The following is a 15,093-nucleotide window of genomic DNA, read 5'->3' on the forward strand; positions in this document are numbered from 1 at the left end:
CCGCCCGGCTAGAAACTCATTTTTGTAAGATCCTTTTTTGTCTAGTCAGCACAATATCATGTTCTACTGTGGGCTTGCTGAGTGGTGGAAAGATTGGTATTCTCATCTAGCTGTATGGATTAGAAGCTAGTTGAGGTACTGTGACAGTTGGGCACGGTGGTTGTTTTGAGTGCGGTACCTCTTAGCCGGAATGCTAGACCTGCTGACCAGAGTTGTTTCCTGCTGTTATTATAATGAGGACAGCTTCCTCTGCCTCCTGAACACAGGTTTTAGTTGAATCCCATTCTGGTTCCTTACTTCTACTTTACTCCTTTATTCTCCCTTTTCCTTGGGATTTCAGCTTGTGCTTTCTTCCTTACACATGCCATACATGTAACTGTCAAGCAGCACTTTTAAAGTATTATCTTCCTCCTTTCTGTGTAATCTCTTTTCTAATTGGTAGTTGCATTGCTCAGTCTTGTTTAAAAGTAAACAAACACACACCTGCCCTGTGAATATAAAGAAAACTTAAAATTAAATAAACCCAACAAAGTACCAGAGTCTTACAATGCATGCTATATTTAATGGTGAAAATTAAAAGCATTTCTATCATCTGTCATAAAATGAGGGTGAAATTGCTTCTTTTAGCATTAATGTAAGGCGAATAACATTGACTGTTTTTGATTGATGCTGTAAGAGAAAAACCAGAGAGAAACTTTAATATTTAAAAGGACATGGGAGTAGAATTTGCTGAAAATATGAACATTCACCTTAAAATCTTGGAAAAACCCCAGAAAAATTATTATAGCCATTGAACTATGCTTCCATGTAATCAAGACATAGATATCTCTTGTTTCTGTGAAATGTTGCAATAAACATCAACAAATCCATAAATGCCTAGTCATGTTTTTTGTTTGTTTGTTTGGTTTTGGTTTTTTTGAGACAGGGTTTCTCTGTGTTGTTTTGGTGCTGGTCCTGGATCTTGCTCTGTAGACCAGGCTGTCATTGAACTCAAGAGATTCGTCTGGCTCTGTCTCCTGAGTGCTGAAATTAACGGCTTGCGTCACCACTGCCCAGCTTCCTAGTCATGTTTTTTAAACATCAAGTAGAAAATTAGCTGGGTACGGTCATGTACACCTTTAATCCCAGCACTGAGAGAAAGAGGCAGGTGGATTTCTGAGTTTGAGGCCAGCTTGGTCTACAGAATGAGTTTCAGGGCTACATGGAGAGACCCGGTCTTAAAATGCAGAGGTCCAGACATAAGTTGTCTTAAGGATGATATCTGTGAATCCTTCAAAGATCAGTAAATCTGGAAGACAAACCCCACAACATCTAGAAGCTTAACTGTGATTCTTGACATCTTCAGAGTACCTAGGGTAACACTTTGAACAATAATGTGGTGTAAGAAAACAGCAGGAATTTGCCAAATGTTGTTAACAAGAGTCCTGCAGTTTGTGCAAATGAAAAATACATTGTCTCTAGGTTTATCTCTAAGCTCAGAATAGTCCCTTTGAAATCTAATTCAAACTTTCTGTAGAGCTGCAAATTCTGAATGAAGGGTTGTGGAGATTAAGAGCAGTTCTTGGAATTGTGTGAGACAATGTAGGAGACATCAGCAGTGTTGAGAATGGGTAAATGAGACATATATAGGGTGTTAGTGAGAGTTATCACGGGAGAGGGGTGCCATTTGACTCAGGAGCTCCCCATCTATCCTCATCTGCCTTTTTGTTGAAGGACTTTGGCTTGTTTGCAGTGCAGCTTGACCGTGAACCTTATAGGTTCTGTTGAGCTGGGAACATCAGAAAAAAGTGGGATACTCTGGAGTGCATCCTACAGAGAGTCAGACTACAGCATGCCAGAGACCATGGCCCTGTCTTGCAGTGAGTGCATCTGGGATGAGTGGACACTGTATTCATGTATTGACAGTATAGATAGAAAAGATGAATACAGTATGAAAAGTTGTCTTTGGTGTTCTGATATAGGATGGGCTCCAAAACTTCTCTGTAATTAGAAAAGAGTAAATTCACTGAAGTGTATCCAGCAGGGAAACAGATTTAGGCATAGGCTCAGTGTGGCAGGAAGTGGCCAGGCAGCAGAGCACTGATGGCTTTAGGGACTAGATTACTCTTGGGTGAGTCAAGGTAGGTTAGAGTGTGTATTATTTTATAGCCCTTCAGAATATACTTGCGTACTCCTCCCCCCTCTCTCCCTCTCCCTTCCTCCCTCCCTCCTCCGTGTGTGTGTGTGTGTGTGTGTGTGTGTGTGTGTGTGTGTGTGTGTGTGTGTGTGTGTGTGTATTTTACCACTTTACAGATATCTGGCATGCCTTGCATGCACAGTAATTTCCAAGCTGCAGTTAATGAATTTGAGTCATCAGAGTGGGTCCATTTGTGATGGAGAATCTTAGCAGGGAGTGAGAGCAGAAACTCATAGTATCTTGTTCTCTGGGGACTCCCTGGCCAGAGCCAGCCAGGCAGCTTGTTTCTACAATGGGAGAGGCAATGAGGATCCTTCCATGTATCTGCCAGTGTTTTTAACATTAGTTTTGGATTCATTTGTCTTCTACTAGAAGATCTAATTGGTTTTTGTTTTTTACTTGGTTTTCTCCCTGTCCTGTGCCATGATCAGATGGATGGAGATTCGGAAGAGGAGCAGGAGTCGCCTGACACAGGGGAGGATGAAGACGGTGGAGATGAGTCTGACCTGGTAATCTGATGTTTATTTTATGTTCATAGAATTCAGATCTGCAAGTGAGGTCACAGTTACTATCTCCTGTGTATGATGAGAGTCACAGGGTGCCCTGGGTCTTTCCTGAAGGAAAAGTGGTGAAGAGGTCACTTAGAGTTGTAGCTCAGGGACCAGTAGAACAAGTGTGATGGTCTGGTTGTTGGGATCCAACAGCAAGCCAAGCATGCCTAGGACCATTTGGCTCTGAGGGAAGGGTGTGGTTCCATGTTTTGGTTATTCATACAAGTGATGAGTTGGGCGGCATTGGCTGCTGATAGAGAAAGGTACTTTTGGACTTGAGTTGCATTGAGGTAGAGTCTCTTTTACCTGGTAGTTAGAATCTGGGGATTAGCAAGAGCTGGGTAGGTTTGAAATTTGTGAATCCCTAGATTGGAGTCTCAGCAGTAGCCCACGTGTTATAAGTATTGAGTAGAGGAGATAAGAAGTTTATGAGCTTGAGGAAGAAGTTCGATGTGTAAGATAAAGTTCTGGACTAAGCTGGACACAGCTGTCAGGCTGCTGTGGTCAAGGAAAGAAAGACACATACAGATCCTTAGGTTTGGTGATGAAACATTATTTCCTGGGGTACTGTAAGATGATCCAGACAGTAGAAACTGTTTTGCAGCGCTTGTTGAAGTTTTTCCAGAAGGTTTTCTGTGTGGAAACATAGGGTGGAACATGGGGTTGTTTGTGGGGAGGAACCTGGACAACATAAGCATGTGTGCTGAAGATGTTCCTCAGCACATTTTGCTGGGGTGACTGACATAAATCCACACATCCAGCCCACAGCTTGGGCAAGTGGACATACTTCCTTATGGGATGGCTTGGCATGCTGTGCCATGTGCCTCTTCCTGTGTATCAGCATAGCGTCCACTATGTCTGTGTATGTCTTTAGGAAGTAGGCTTGAGAAACCCATGTGCTTTCTTCATGTGACCTCTTTCCAGCATCTCCTGGCATTAGAATTGGTGCTGTAGGTCAGTTGTGATTCATGGTTGTTAGATGTTCTTTCTACACTTGAAACATGGGAACAGATAGCAACCTCTTGCATTGTTATAAATTGATTATACTTCTTTCTTGTTATCCATGTAGTATGTGCTTGTGTGGATTCTAGGGTACATTGAACATTATTCGTTCCTTCCTGAGCAAGATGAGTGGATATGTATAAATGAAAAATAGATTATTTATTGAGCTTAGTTACTTAGTTCTGAGTAGAAATTTCCAATTACTCTTTTCCATTTTGCCAAACTCAAATAAAACTAAATTCTATTTTAGTTTTCTTATTTTGTTGCCTCTTAAAGGACTGGGCTGAGTGAGAACAGCATAGGTGTCTTTAGAATGTAACCCGGAAACATGTCCAAAAGCGAAGTGAGTCTTTTAGAGGAAGAATCTAGATATAGCAACTTTTTGATTTTTGAGGCAAACAACTCATAGTCCTTTTTGCTCTCAGGAGCTCCCCCTGCTTTGCCTTTGATGTGCATGCCCTTTGGTCCTCCAGAGTTCTGAATCCAGTATGAAGAAGAAATTTCTCAAGAGGAGAGGGAAGACTGACAGCCCCTGGATCAAGCCTGCTCGGAAAAGGAGGCGGAGAAGTAGAAAGAAGCCAAGCAGCATGCTTGGTGAGCACAGTGGAGCTGGTGCCTCTGCAGTCTTTGTGGGGTGTTATCAGCAGAAAGCTGGCCCGAGGCTGGTCTGTGTGAAGGATTTCACTTGAAAAAAGGATGATCTGTGAAAAATGTTTGAAATGACTTCTTTAGAGAGACTTCTTAGGTAATCCTCGGGTAGTCTCTTTCTAGTAAACCTAGTTAATGCTGGCTTCATTTCCAACCACTGAGCCAGCATGGATAGTTTGTCACCTGCACAGAGTAGTGCCTTTTTTCCTGGGTGGACGTTACCCGTACCATGTAGAAGGAAGTCTGTGATCCATGGCTGCCTCTGGCCTGAGTGGTTTGTGACTCATTCATAGTCATTAGTAGTAGTTTGTTAAGGTGAGATCAGGAACATGTCCTTCAGATCAGAGGTTCAAAGGGTTAGTGTGCCAAGTTCATTGTATAGCTTTGTTGAGTTGTGCCTGGCATACAGTGGCCTGTATACAAATTATAGTATAGAACTCTCACCAGGATCAGGTCACCATTGTTTTTACCCTCTAGGTCTCCCTTTCCCTGCTGCCCTAGATAACCTTCCCTTACCCTGTGACCACCTCCACATTCCCAGGAAGCCCCTGATTTTCTGTTTTGCTGATAGTCTAGTACTTTGTAGAATTCTGTATGAATGGAATTGCTCAGTGTACACTCTTATTTTTTTTTTTCCTTTGCTCTGGCTCCTTTGAGATAGTTGTTTTGAATACCCTCCTCTTGGATATGTCCACAGCAATTTGTTTTGTTGCCTTCTGAGAAGTGCACCAACTGTGTGTGATGCTGTCACTTATTAGTCATTTTCTTGTGGGTGGACCCTGGTCTTTGCCGGGTTGGCTCTCGGAAAGGAAGTTGATATGAATGTCTGAATGCAGCACTCATCATACAGGTGTTTCACATCTTTCTGGCTGGCCTAGCTCAGTCTCGTACAGTGTGCTCAAGTCTTTGGGAAACTACCAAACTATTCTGAAGCATGGGTCCCATTGTACATCACTACCCCAGTACTTGGGGCTTAGATCCCCTCTGTCCTTACATTGCTTGTTGGGGTCTGTATAACTTCTGCTGTTGGAGGGTGTGCAGTGGTGTTCCTCAGTAGTTTCAGTTTGTTTTTATCAGGTCAATAATGAGATGGAGCTTTCTTAGCTTGTGTGTATTGCCTTCTGTGAAGTGTGTATTTGTTCTGCATTCACTTCTAAATTTAGACCATTTATCTTCTCACTGAGTTGTAGGAGCTCTTTAGATGTTCCAGATAGAGTTTTAATCAGATGAATATTTTACATGTTTTGTACCTAGTATATGGCTTGCTTTTCCATTTTCCTATCAGTATATCTAGGTAAGAAGAGCTAGTGAAAATTTTCATTGAATTCAAATTATGAATTGTTTTCTTTTATGGTTCTTACTTTTTTGTTATAAGAAATCTGTGAGTAAGCCGGTGTTGTTCTCAGAAATCTGTGTAAGCCGGGTGGTAGTGGTACACGTCTTTTATCCCAGCACTTGGTAGGCAAAGGCAGGCAGATCTCTGTGAGTTCTAAGACAGCCAAGGTGACACAGAGAAATCCCATCTCGAAAAACAAAACAAAAAGAAATCTTTGAGGAAACCAGGCTCCCAGGGTTTAGTCTACATTTTCTCGTGAAGTTTTTCAGTATTTGCACAGATCCTTGATGCACTTTGAGGCAGTATTTGAATGTGTGAGGAAGAGTCAGCTCCCTTTTTAGGAATGCAGTTGATCTGTTACAGTCGGCCAAATAAACCACTACTACTTTTTCTTTTTTAAAGATGTACTTATTTTTATTTATGTGTATGAGTATCTCCATCTCCATATGTGTATGCACACCATGTACATGCTTGGTGACCCCAGAGGTCAGAAGAGGGTGTCAGATTCCCAGGCTCTGGAGTCACAGATGATTGTGAGCAACTATTTGGGTTCTGGGAATAGAACCCAGGCCTTCTTCAAAGGCAGCAAGTGTTCTTAACCACTGAGCCATCTCTTCAGCCCCCAAATGAAATTTTTATGTTATTTATTGCTTTGAGGTTTTGGTCAACGATGGTATGTGGGTGGCTTTTCTGAGTTTTCTAATCTGCCTCATTTGCTCATCTGCTTATTATCTTCATGCTACACAGACAGCCTTATTCAATTATTGGTCTAGCTTTTCCTGACAGGAAAAGAGGTTTGTGGGCTAGTGCCTATGAGACAGCCATGTGACATGGGAAGGACTATAGAGATTCTCGTGTTTGTTGATATAGGGCTTGTGTGCCTTCCTGAGCTCCTTCTTTATCCATTCATTCATATTTCCATTTATTTCACCTCAGGTTGTCCTTTGAGATCAGAAAATCCATGTGGTTTTCACTGTTGGCTTTCACAAGTGTTTTTGGATCCAAGACTAAAAGATACTTTGAGGGTAGAGATTCTGTTTTTGCCATTTTGGCTTCAAAGTGTAAAATGCATTCTTAAATATTTACTGAATAATATGAATTTTATTGTTTTTTTATGTAAAATGTTTAAAACTTTACAAAGTTCTTGAAATTTCTTGTCTAAGAACTAGGCACAGAATACAGTTTGAATTAAAATGTTTGTACCATACCTCTGTATTAATGATTCACTTATTTTTAGTCGTTTACATAACACTGCATACTAACATTTAGAAGATTCATTGTGATACATAGTCACCTGCTTTTTGCCAATGTTAAGTATTATGTAACGTAAATGTACCTTGTAGGATTCCTCACGAAATGTATTTATAGTTGGAAATACTCAGTTTTGTGCAGGTCTCTCCGGCTCTCTTGGGAAGTATGGACAGGCTGGCCTATTGCTACTGCCCAAAGAGAGGGACTACATCAATTTTTGTACCTGCTACATGGTCTGCAGAACGAGTTTTGGAATTAGCCCTCTTTGGATCCATCCATCTTGACATGTTTAGATTTCATTGCCCTTTAGTGAGTAGTGTACTTCATAGACTACCATGTCTGATGGTTGGATGTTGGCTGTATCCCCGGGAATCTTCAGGTGTGGGCGAGTAGGATGGCATCATCAAGGCATAGGTGTCTACATGCTTAAGCTGTTTCCTCATGTTAATAGGTTTTCAAGCTTACAAATTAAATTTTTCTGTTTTATTTTAAACTTTAAAACAATTTACAGAAGTTTGTCTTTTTTTTTTTTTTTTTTTTTTTTTTTTTTTTTTTTTGGTCTTTTGATATAGGGTCTCACTATGTATACCTCAGAGATCCAACTGCTACTATCTCCCAAGTGCTGGGCTTAAAGATGTAATATCAGATCTAGTTCATTTATCACATTTTTATTCATTTTCTTGATTATTTTTAACAGTTTTTAGTTAGCAGATCTGGATATAAGATTGCATTAATTAGAGCCAAAGAGATGGTTAGGTAGTTAAGAACATTGGATGCTCTTTCAGGGGACCAGAGTTTTAATTCCCAGCACCCACGTATAGGTTAATAGCTGTCCATAACTCCAGTTCCAGGGGACCTGCCACTCTCTTCTGACCTCAGAGGGTACCAGATTTCACTGTGGGGCACATACATGCATGAAGGCAAAACACTGATAAACATAAAATCATTAAATAAATCTAAATTTTTTAACTTAAAATAGAATGTAGTAGTATGTTCATGGTTGATGGTTTTTTGTTTGTTTGTTTTTTGGGTTGGGTGGGTGGGAATCTCATGCTGTATGTAGTTCAGGATAGCTTGGAATTAATCATGTACCCCACCCTGACCTTGTTCTCCCAAGTGCTGGGATTAGAAATGTAAGCCACAATACCTGACTTCGTTGGTTTTTTTTTTTTTTTTTTGATCAGCTCTTTTCTTGTGAAACTGGGTGTACATAGGAATTAACAAAACAATGTATAGGAAATAAGATGATAGTAGAAACTGAAGAGGCCCAAGTAGTGTCTTAAATGAGTTCATTAGAATTAGTCCCTTTCCTGGAAACTGGCCTCTTAATTAGAATGTTTGTTGTTGTGTTTTATTTTTGGGTTTTTAAAACAGAAGTTTTTTTATCGTGTGGCTGTTTGTATGTGCATGTCATGTCATGGAGGTCAGAGGACAGCTTTTGGGAGTTGGTTCTCTTCACCATGTGTATTCTATGGATTGAACTCAGATTGTTGGACTTAGCCACAAGCACCTGTTACCTCTGGAGCCATCTCTTCAGTCTTCCTGGAATGTTCTGGGTATATGTCGCTATTGGGCAGTTTTCATGACGTATGCATTCTGTGTATAGGTTCTGAGGCTTGTAAGTCATCTCCAGGAAGCACGGAGCAGGCAGCTCTGGGAGACAGTGCCGGATATATGGAAGTTTCTCTGGATTCCCTGGATCTCCGTGTCAGAGGAATTCTGTCTTCCCAGACGGAAAATGAAGGTTGGTGTTACGGGTATGACTACACCATCTTGCTTGCTTACTGCTCTGTTTCTGTATTTGCCTGATGCCCCCTGGTGGATAATAATGGACAATTTGGTGAAATGAATTATTTAAAGGTGACTTAAAAAGACATGATGCAAATGCATTTGCCAGATCACTGACTGCTCCAGTGAGAGACAGAAAGTGTGAGTGAGAGCCCTCAAAGAGCAGAGTAGCAGATGCCTTATGCCAAATTTATGGTGCTTCCCAATCGTGTGCCAGATGTGTGTTGAATCCTTGAAGAAAAGATGCCACCCTTCTCTGGATGTAATGGGATATATATTTTTTGCAGTATGGCTTTGAGAGATCTCTGATTTTAGCTCTGGTTGGTTGTAGCTTGTCTTCTGGTCTCTTGCTTGGGTATATTTGCAGTGGAGAATGGCCTCCAGTCACAGGGGCAGTAGTATCTGTCATTGTGCCTGAATCATCGTGGCTTGCTCTCACTTTCTGCTCCCCTTTCTTTAAGTCACTTAATAGTTTCACTTCTAGCAGTGAAAACTAACTAACTAATGATATCTTAAACTCTTTATGAAATAGAATATTACAGAGAAATGTAAGACCCCAGAGCTGTTTACACTCTGTTCAGATTTTGAAATTGTAGAGTTATATTTTACCATAGGGATTTAATGTATTATTTTTTGAAGGACAGATACCTAGCTTTTTAAGATTTTGGAAGCTGTGATTTACTTTTCTAATTTAATAAACCATATCTTTTGCCTTTCACATGAATCTTGGGTTTGTCCAAAGAAGTGATTTTTTTTTTTTTTTAATTCTTCTCACAAGTAGAGCACAAACCTTTTTAAATCCCACAAAGCCCCATTGTAGGTAATCTGTGCCTCCCTTCTCAGTTAGAACCATGTTTGAAGTATTCTAAACTTTCAGATTCGGAACGTTAGAAATTTAATTGTAATCAGAAAATCGTATTTTATCAAATCAACCCTGGTCCTGTATAGCAGAACCCTGTCAGTTGTAGGTGAATGAACAGCATCTTGTGAAGCATTTAAGGGGCCCTTTGTGTAAACATGTCCTGATCCATCACTCCTACAAGTAAAGGTCCAAATCGGTAAATGCAACTATAAAGTCTTAAGAGTGGAAACACATCTAGAAGGGTAATATCTGGTTACAGGGGGTGGGGCCAGTTTTAGTGCTGGTCCCTTGGGTTCTGTGCTGTTTTGTAGATTGACCTACCTGTGATTGATCAGCATGGATTCATCAATCAGGGATTGGTTTGTATACAACAAACATGCTTTTGACTTAGAGAATCAATTCCTTGAAGAAAAGCAGCATTGCCTACTTGTCTTCACTTTAAAGTATGGAATTGAGAAACCTGAAGGGAGGTCGTAGGAGTGCTGGTACTCAGACAAGTGTGAAGATTTTAGGAATTTGCTGAGGCTGGTCAGTGGGTTCAGATGGCCAGTCCAGTCTTGGTTCAAGAGGGTCTAAGCTTGAGCTGAGGACCCTAAGCAAATGTAGTGCTTGCATTGTCTTTTCCCACTCTCTTTGCTTGTAGGTGTGTGAAGGTAATAAACTAAGGATTTGAGCTTGGGTGAAGACAGGAGCTGAGGACACGGGCAGTATAGGTGACAGGAGAGCCCCAGCTTAGAAGAGAGATTGTGTATGTTTACCACTCTAGAAGTGGTGGGATGTGGGGAAATGGAGCCAGTAATGAGGCAGACTAAAGTCTCATGCAATAGCCAGTTTTATTCAGAGCAACAGACAGTTTATACTCTGAGGGTGAAGAGCTGTCACAAGAGTCATGTGTACAATCATGAGGACAAGCCACTTGTAACAAACAAGTCACATGCTCTATAGAGGTACATAAATAAATAACAATAGCCAATTGTGATGACTAATCTGAAGTAAACTCACTCCTCTCTGCTACATCTGGGAGGGAGCATGGAAGCACATTGCAAGGACAGTTCTGTGTTTTTGAAGAAACTGAGATTGCGAGACTCTTGTGTTGGTTTCTTGGGGTTTTCTCATAAGCACTCACACAACTCTTTTTTTGTTTGTTTGTTTTAGTTTCGTTTGATTTTTTTTGAGACAGGGTTTGACTGAGTAGCCTGGCTGTCCTGGAACTCACTGTGGACCAGGATGGCCTCAAACTCATAGAAATCCACTTGCCTCTGCCTCCCGAGTGCTGGGATTAAAGGCATGTGCCACCACCACCTTGCACAACTCTGTTCTTGAACTGTGTTCTGACAGTGTGTATGCATGAAAGTCGTGTGAGCCACTTTGATGTCTGTAGTTCACTTCTAGAGATTGAAGCATACCTACATGTATGTAGACACATGTGTTCTGACAGTGCTGCCCAGGAATGGACACTCTTTCCTTCTCCCTCAGCCACATGAGAGGAGAGTTGCCTGACCAGCTCTTTTGTATTTGTGTCTGTTCCCCTATTTACAGACCAAGTTGCTGAACAGGAACTCCTCAAAGGCCCACTTTATACTTTAGTGATTCTGCTTTGAGTTTTGCTGTAGACTTTCTGATCTTCAGGGATGTAGTTACTACAGGGAAGCCAGGCAGCTAGATCTATATGACTCTAACTCTTTTTTTCCCACAGAAATTTGTGGCTCAAACTATCCCTTGTTTACTTTGTTTCTTAAATTGTCTTTGAGACAGGGTCTCATTTAGCTAACTAGCCTGGCCTTCACTTCACTATGTTGTCAGGTTGTCCTTAAACTTCTGATCTTTCTGCCTCCATCTGTTGAGTGCTATGATTATAGGCATGTGCTATCACACCTAGTATATTCAGGGCTGAGGATCGAACCCAGGACTTGGTGCATGCTAAGAAAACACTCTTGACAGCTGAGCTACACATCCATCATTTGTTAGTCTTCTGTGGGGACTAGATTAGCTAGGACCCATATCAGATTTTCAAGAGGCCAGAGGTTAACAATGAATGTCTTCTTGGAGTGAAGATGGACCCCTGCATTCAGCATAGTATTGCTAGAGACCAAGTGAGATACTGTGTATGGAGAGTTTGAGGGATTTGGAGATCAGGCAGCTCCAAACCAGAAGCAATTCAGGGGTGGTGGAGGGATTTCAGGGAAGGCTTGTGTTGAGCAAACTGGAAGACGGCCAGAAAAATAATTACATGGTTACAGTTATTTGTTCTTTTCTGTTGATAAGTCCCTTGATAATCACTTGGCTGGTTCTGAGTGGTTGAACTTAACTGTTTCATTTTTCTGTAATCCAGACATTCAGAAGAAATAGCTCAAAATTAGTTTTCATGAAATGAGCAAAGTCTCTACTGGCTTGGGGTGCTCAGAGTTCTTTGGGTTTGGTCTCAGTGAGAGTTGCTTTAATTATAATTAATTAATATTTGAGACAGGGTCTTACTGTGCAGCATGACTGGCTTGGAACTTGATATGTAGTTCAGGTCTAGGACTGAAGGAGATCTTCCTGTTTTTGTCTCCCAAATGCTGGGATTAAAGGCCTGCGCTACCTTGTCAGGCCTAAGTCTGTTTTTAGGTGTGAATAATAGTTAATTATTTCTACTAGTTGCAATACTGTTTCAAACTCAGTTCACCTTTTATCTCTGCTATTTCACAAGACAGAGGACATGGTCTGCTCCAGTGTCCTTTGGAAGAAGCAGTCCCTGAATCTACTAGTCAGATCCCAGAATGCTTTTTGCATGTTTTTTCTAAGAGTGGATGGGCTCAGCTTTGTAGTGCATAGGCTTTGCCTGTCCCTCATGGCTTTTGTTTTTACTGTAGTTGGCACTGTGTTATTTTGAACATTTTTTGGTTCTCTGTTTGTCTGTGTATCTGTCTGTCATGTGTGTAGGCATGTGGGCCATGGCATGTATGTGTGGAGGTTAAAGGACAACTTTTAGCTCTCAGTTCTTTTCTCTCACCATGTTGGGTCCTGGCGATTGAACTTGGGTATTTAGCCTTGGCAACAAGCACTTTTAACTCTCCAAAGCCATCTCATGGGCCCCACTTTTCTCTTTTCCTTCTTCATGGATTATTATTATTATTATTATTATTATTATTATTATTATTATATGGATTCTTTGGTTGGTGAATAATATTCTAGGTAACAATTAAGCCATCATTAAAACCTTCCAAATGGATTTCTTTTTATGGGTGTAATTTAGAATCAAGTGAGGAGAATAATGTCTCAGTATGTAGTGAATGCTTTTCTTGCTTGGAACCAGATTTAGGAATTACTGATGAACATGCAACCTGCCCTACGGCATGGACCCAATAAATACGAATTAATAAGTAGTTTCGGGGGATTTGGTAGCTTGTATGTTTGTGGATGAGATACAGTCTGCCACCTTACTTTACATGTAGGATGTTAGAAAAGTGTGAACACTTTCCACTGGGCAGTGCTGATGTGTAATTTCAGTTCATAAAAGATCATTGTAAAGACTATAATTGATTGTTCTCTGGACGACCCTTTGTAGGTCAGGGTTGCTTGAGCTGATGTGTCTGTGTGACTTAGGGCTGACCAATGGTCCGGATGTGCTGGAGACGGATGGCCTCCAGGAAGTGCCTCTCTGCAGCTGTCGCATGGAAACCCCCAAGAGCCGCGAGATCAGCACCCTGGCCAACAACCAGTGCATGGCCACTGAGAGCGTGGATCACGAAGTAAGCATGTTCATTTTTCCTTAAAATGGCAACAAGAACTGTCATGCTTCAGAATCACAGCCTTTCCTGTTAGAGTCTCGTTAGCAGTGTCATAACCAGGGAACCTACACAAACTTGTCAGAGTAGTGGAGCAGATCAATAAGATGTGCAGAGCTGATAAACTTGCTTTAAAAAAAAAAAACTAAACAACCAAACAAAAAACAAACAAACAAAAAACCCACCACCAACAAAACAAGGATGATGGGGCTGGAGAGATGGCTCATTGGTAAACAACACATGCTGCTCTTGCAGAGGACCCAAGTTCCGTTCCCAGCATCTACACTGAGTGACTCACGACCTCCTGCAACTCAGGGGGTCCACTGGCCCTTTTCCAGTTTCTGTGTCATATTCATTTTTATATACCCAGCCCTTTTCAAAATCCTTTTTAAAAAGAACAGTAGCATACAAACTGTGGTGGGATCAAAGTGGAATGATCATGCTTTTATAAAGGTTTTTAGCACCTTGCTATATTTACTGAGAGGTGAATAAAGTGAGGGTTGCTCCATGTGTTCTTGCCTGGGACAGACTCAGCCTCGTATGCCTTAGCACCTCTGAGCTCTGAGTACTTGACCTCTTGCTCTGTCTGACATAGACCTGGGAGGATAGATGACCTCTTCACCCTCGTTCCTTTTGGATTAGAAAAAGACAAGCAGGCAATGTGCAAAGATAATGTTTTTTCTAAGAATTTCTCTATTTTTGGCAAGTTTTTTTCCCCCCCTGCAGCTTATCATGCTATTTGACTGCTAATGAACAGGATAGGGGTAGGGGGTTGGGGATCAGCAGGCTTGTTGATGTTGCACTGTGAGAGGTTCTTTTTGCTGTGACAAGGCTCTTGGAGTACTCTTACTGCATCTGTCCTTTGGGAGAAGGCCTGAACTAGTACCTCGTGCTTTGATTCTACCTACTCTCTATTGTGAGCCTGTGACTGTCATTCTAGGAAGGTTTCTGGGCCATTTGATCTTTGGAGCCTTTCTCCAAATTAAACATTTGAGTTTTAACTGTTAGTTTTAGGATTGAAGTATCTGACATTAGCAGTAAAGCGCATGTTTCTAGTATGCAGGATATGGCCGTGAGATTTCACACTTGCCCCTGCATTTTCTTCATGTTTCATAAGTGAAGGCACAGAGGCTAGGTCATCTATCCAGGCCCAGGAAAAGGTAGGACTAGAGATGGTTCCCAGGTCCACCTTGAGCTGCCCACATTACTAGACTTGGGCAGTTAATGGGAGGGCCTAGTGTGTCTCTGTATGGTGGTGGGTCAGCTGTTTGTGGGCTGATGCTACTGGGGACTTGCCCAGCTGTTCTTGTTCCTACAGCCAGTGAAACTGGCCAGTGTTGTGAGTCTTGCTTTTCTAGAAGCTCTAATTTCTCCTATGCCCTGGTCCAGGAACCACGCTTTGAAAACCATTGGTTCTCTTACTTACTCTGTTGACACAGGTATTAGGGAAGATAACAGTGAAATCTTGTCTCAATTTCAGAGTATATAAGGTCCATATATCTGTGCCCCAGGACTGCTGGCTTCTTAACATGTTTCTTTTCTCATTGGACTAAGCAGAATTCACTTGTTTCCAGCGTTTTGGTATGTTTGTATTCAAAGATTTTTTAAAGTTTTATTTATTTATTTTACGTGGTTGGGTATTTTGCCTGAGTACTACCACGTGTGGGTTTCTGGTGCTTACAGACACCAGAAGTCAGTATCAGAGCCCCTGG

General features: G+C 41.3%; 1 protein-coding gene across 20 annotated transcripts in view; it reads left to right on the top strand.

Moving 5' to 3' along the window:
• Positions 1-15,093, top strand: part of Ehmt1 (euchromatic histone lysine methyltransferase 1) — a 174,022-nt gene that overhangs the window by 101,327 nt on the left and 57,602 nt on the right. For all 20 annotated transcript variants that reach the window (XM_076569286.1, XM_076569288.1, XM_076569297.1 and 17 more), the window contains 4 exons: positions 2,608-2,685; positions 4,203-4,323; positions 8,571-8,708; positions 13,200-13,345. In XM_076569286.1, coding sequence (XP_076425401.1) covers positions 2,608-2,685; positions 4,203-4,323; positions 8,571-8,708; positions 13,200-13,345 — 483 coding nt within the window. The remainder of the gene's footprint in view (positions 1-2,607; positions 2,686-4,202; positions 4,324-8,570; positions 8,709-13,199; positions 13,346-15,093) is intronic.

The sequence above is a fragment of the Peromyscus maniculatus genome, chromosome 4 (assembly GCF_049852395.1).
Source record: "Peromyscus maniculatus bairdii isolate BWxNUB_F1_BW_parent chromosome 4, HU_Pman_BW_mat_3.1, whole genome shotgun sequence".
NCBI classification, from domain to species: Eukaryota; Metazoa; Chordata; class Mammalia; order Rodentia; family Cricetidae; genus Peromyscus; species Peromyscus maniculatus.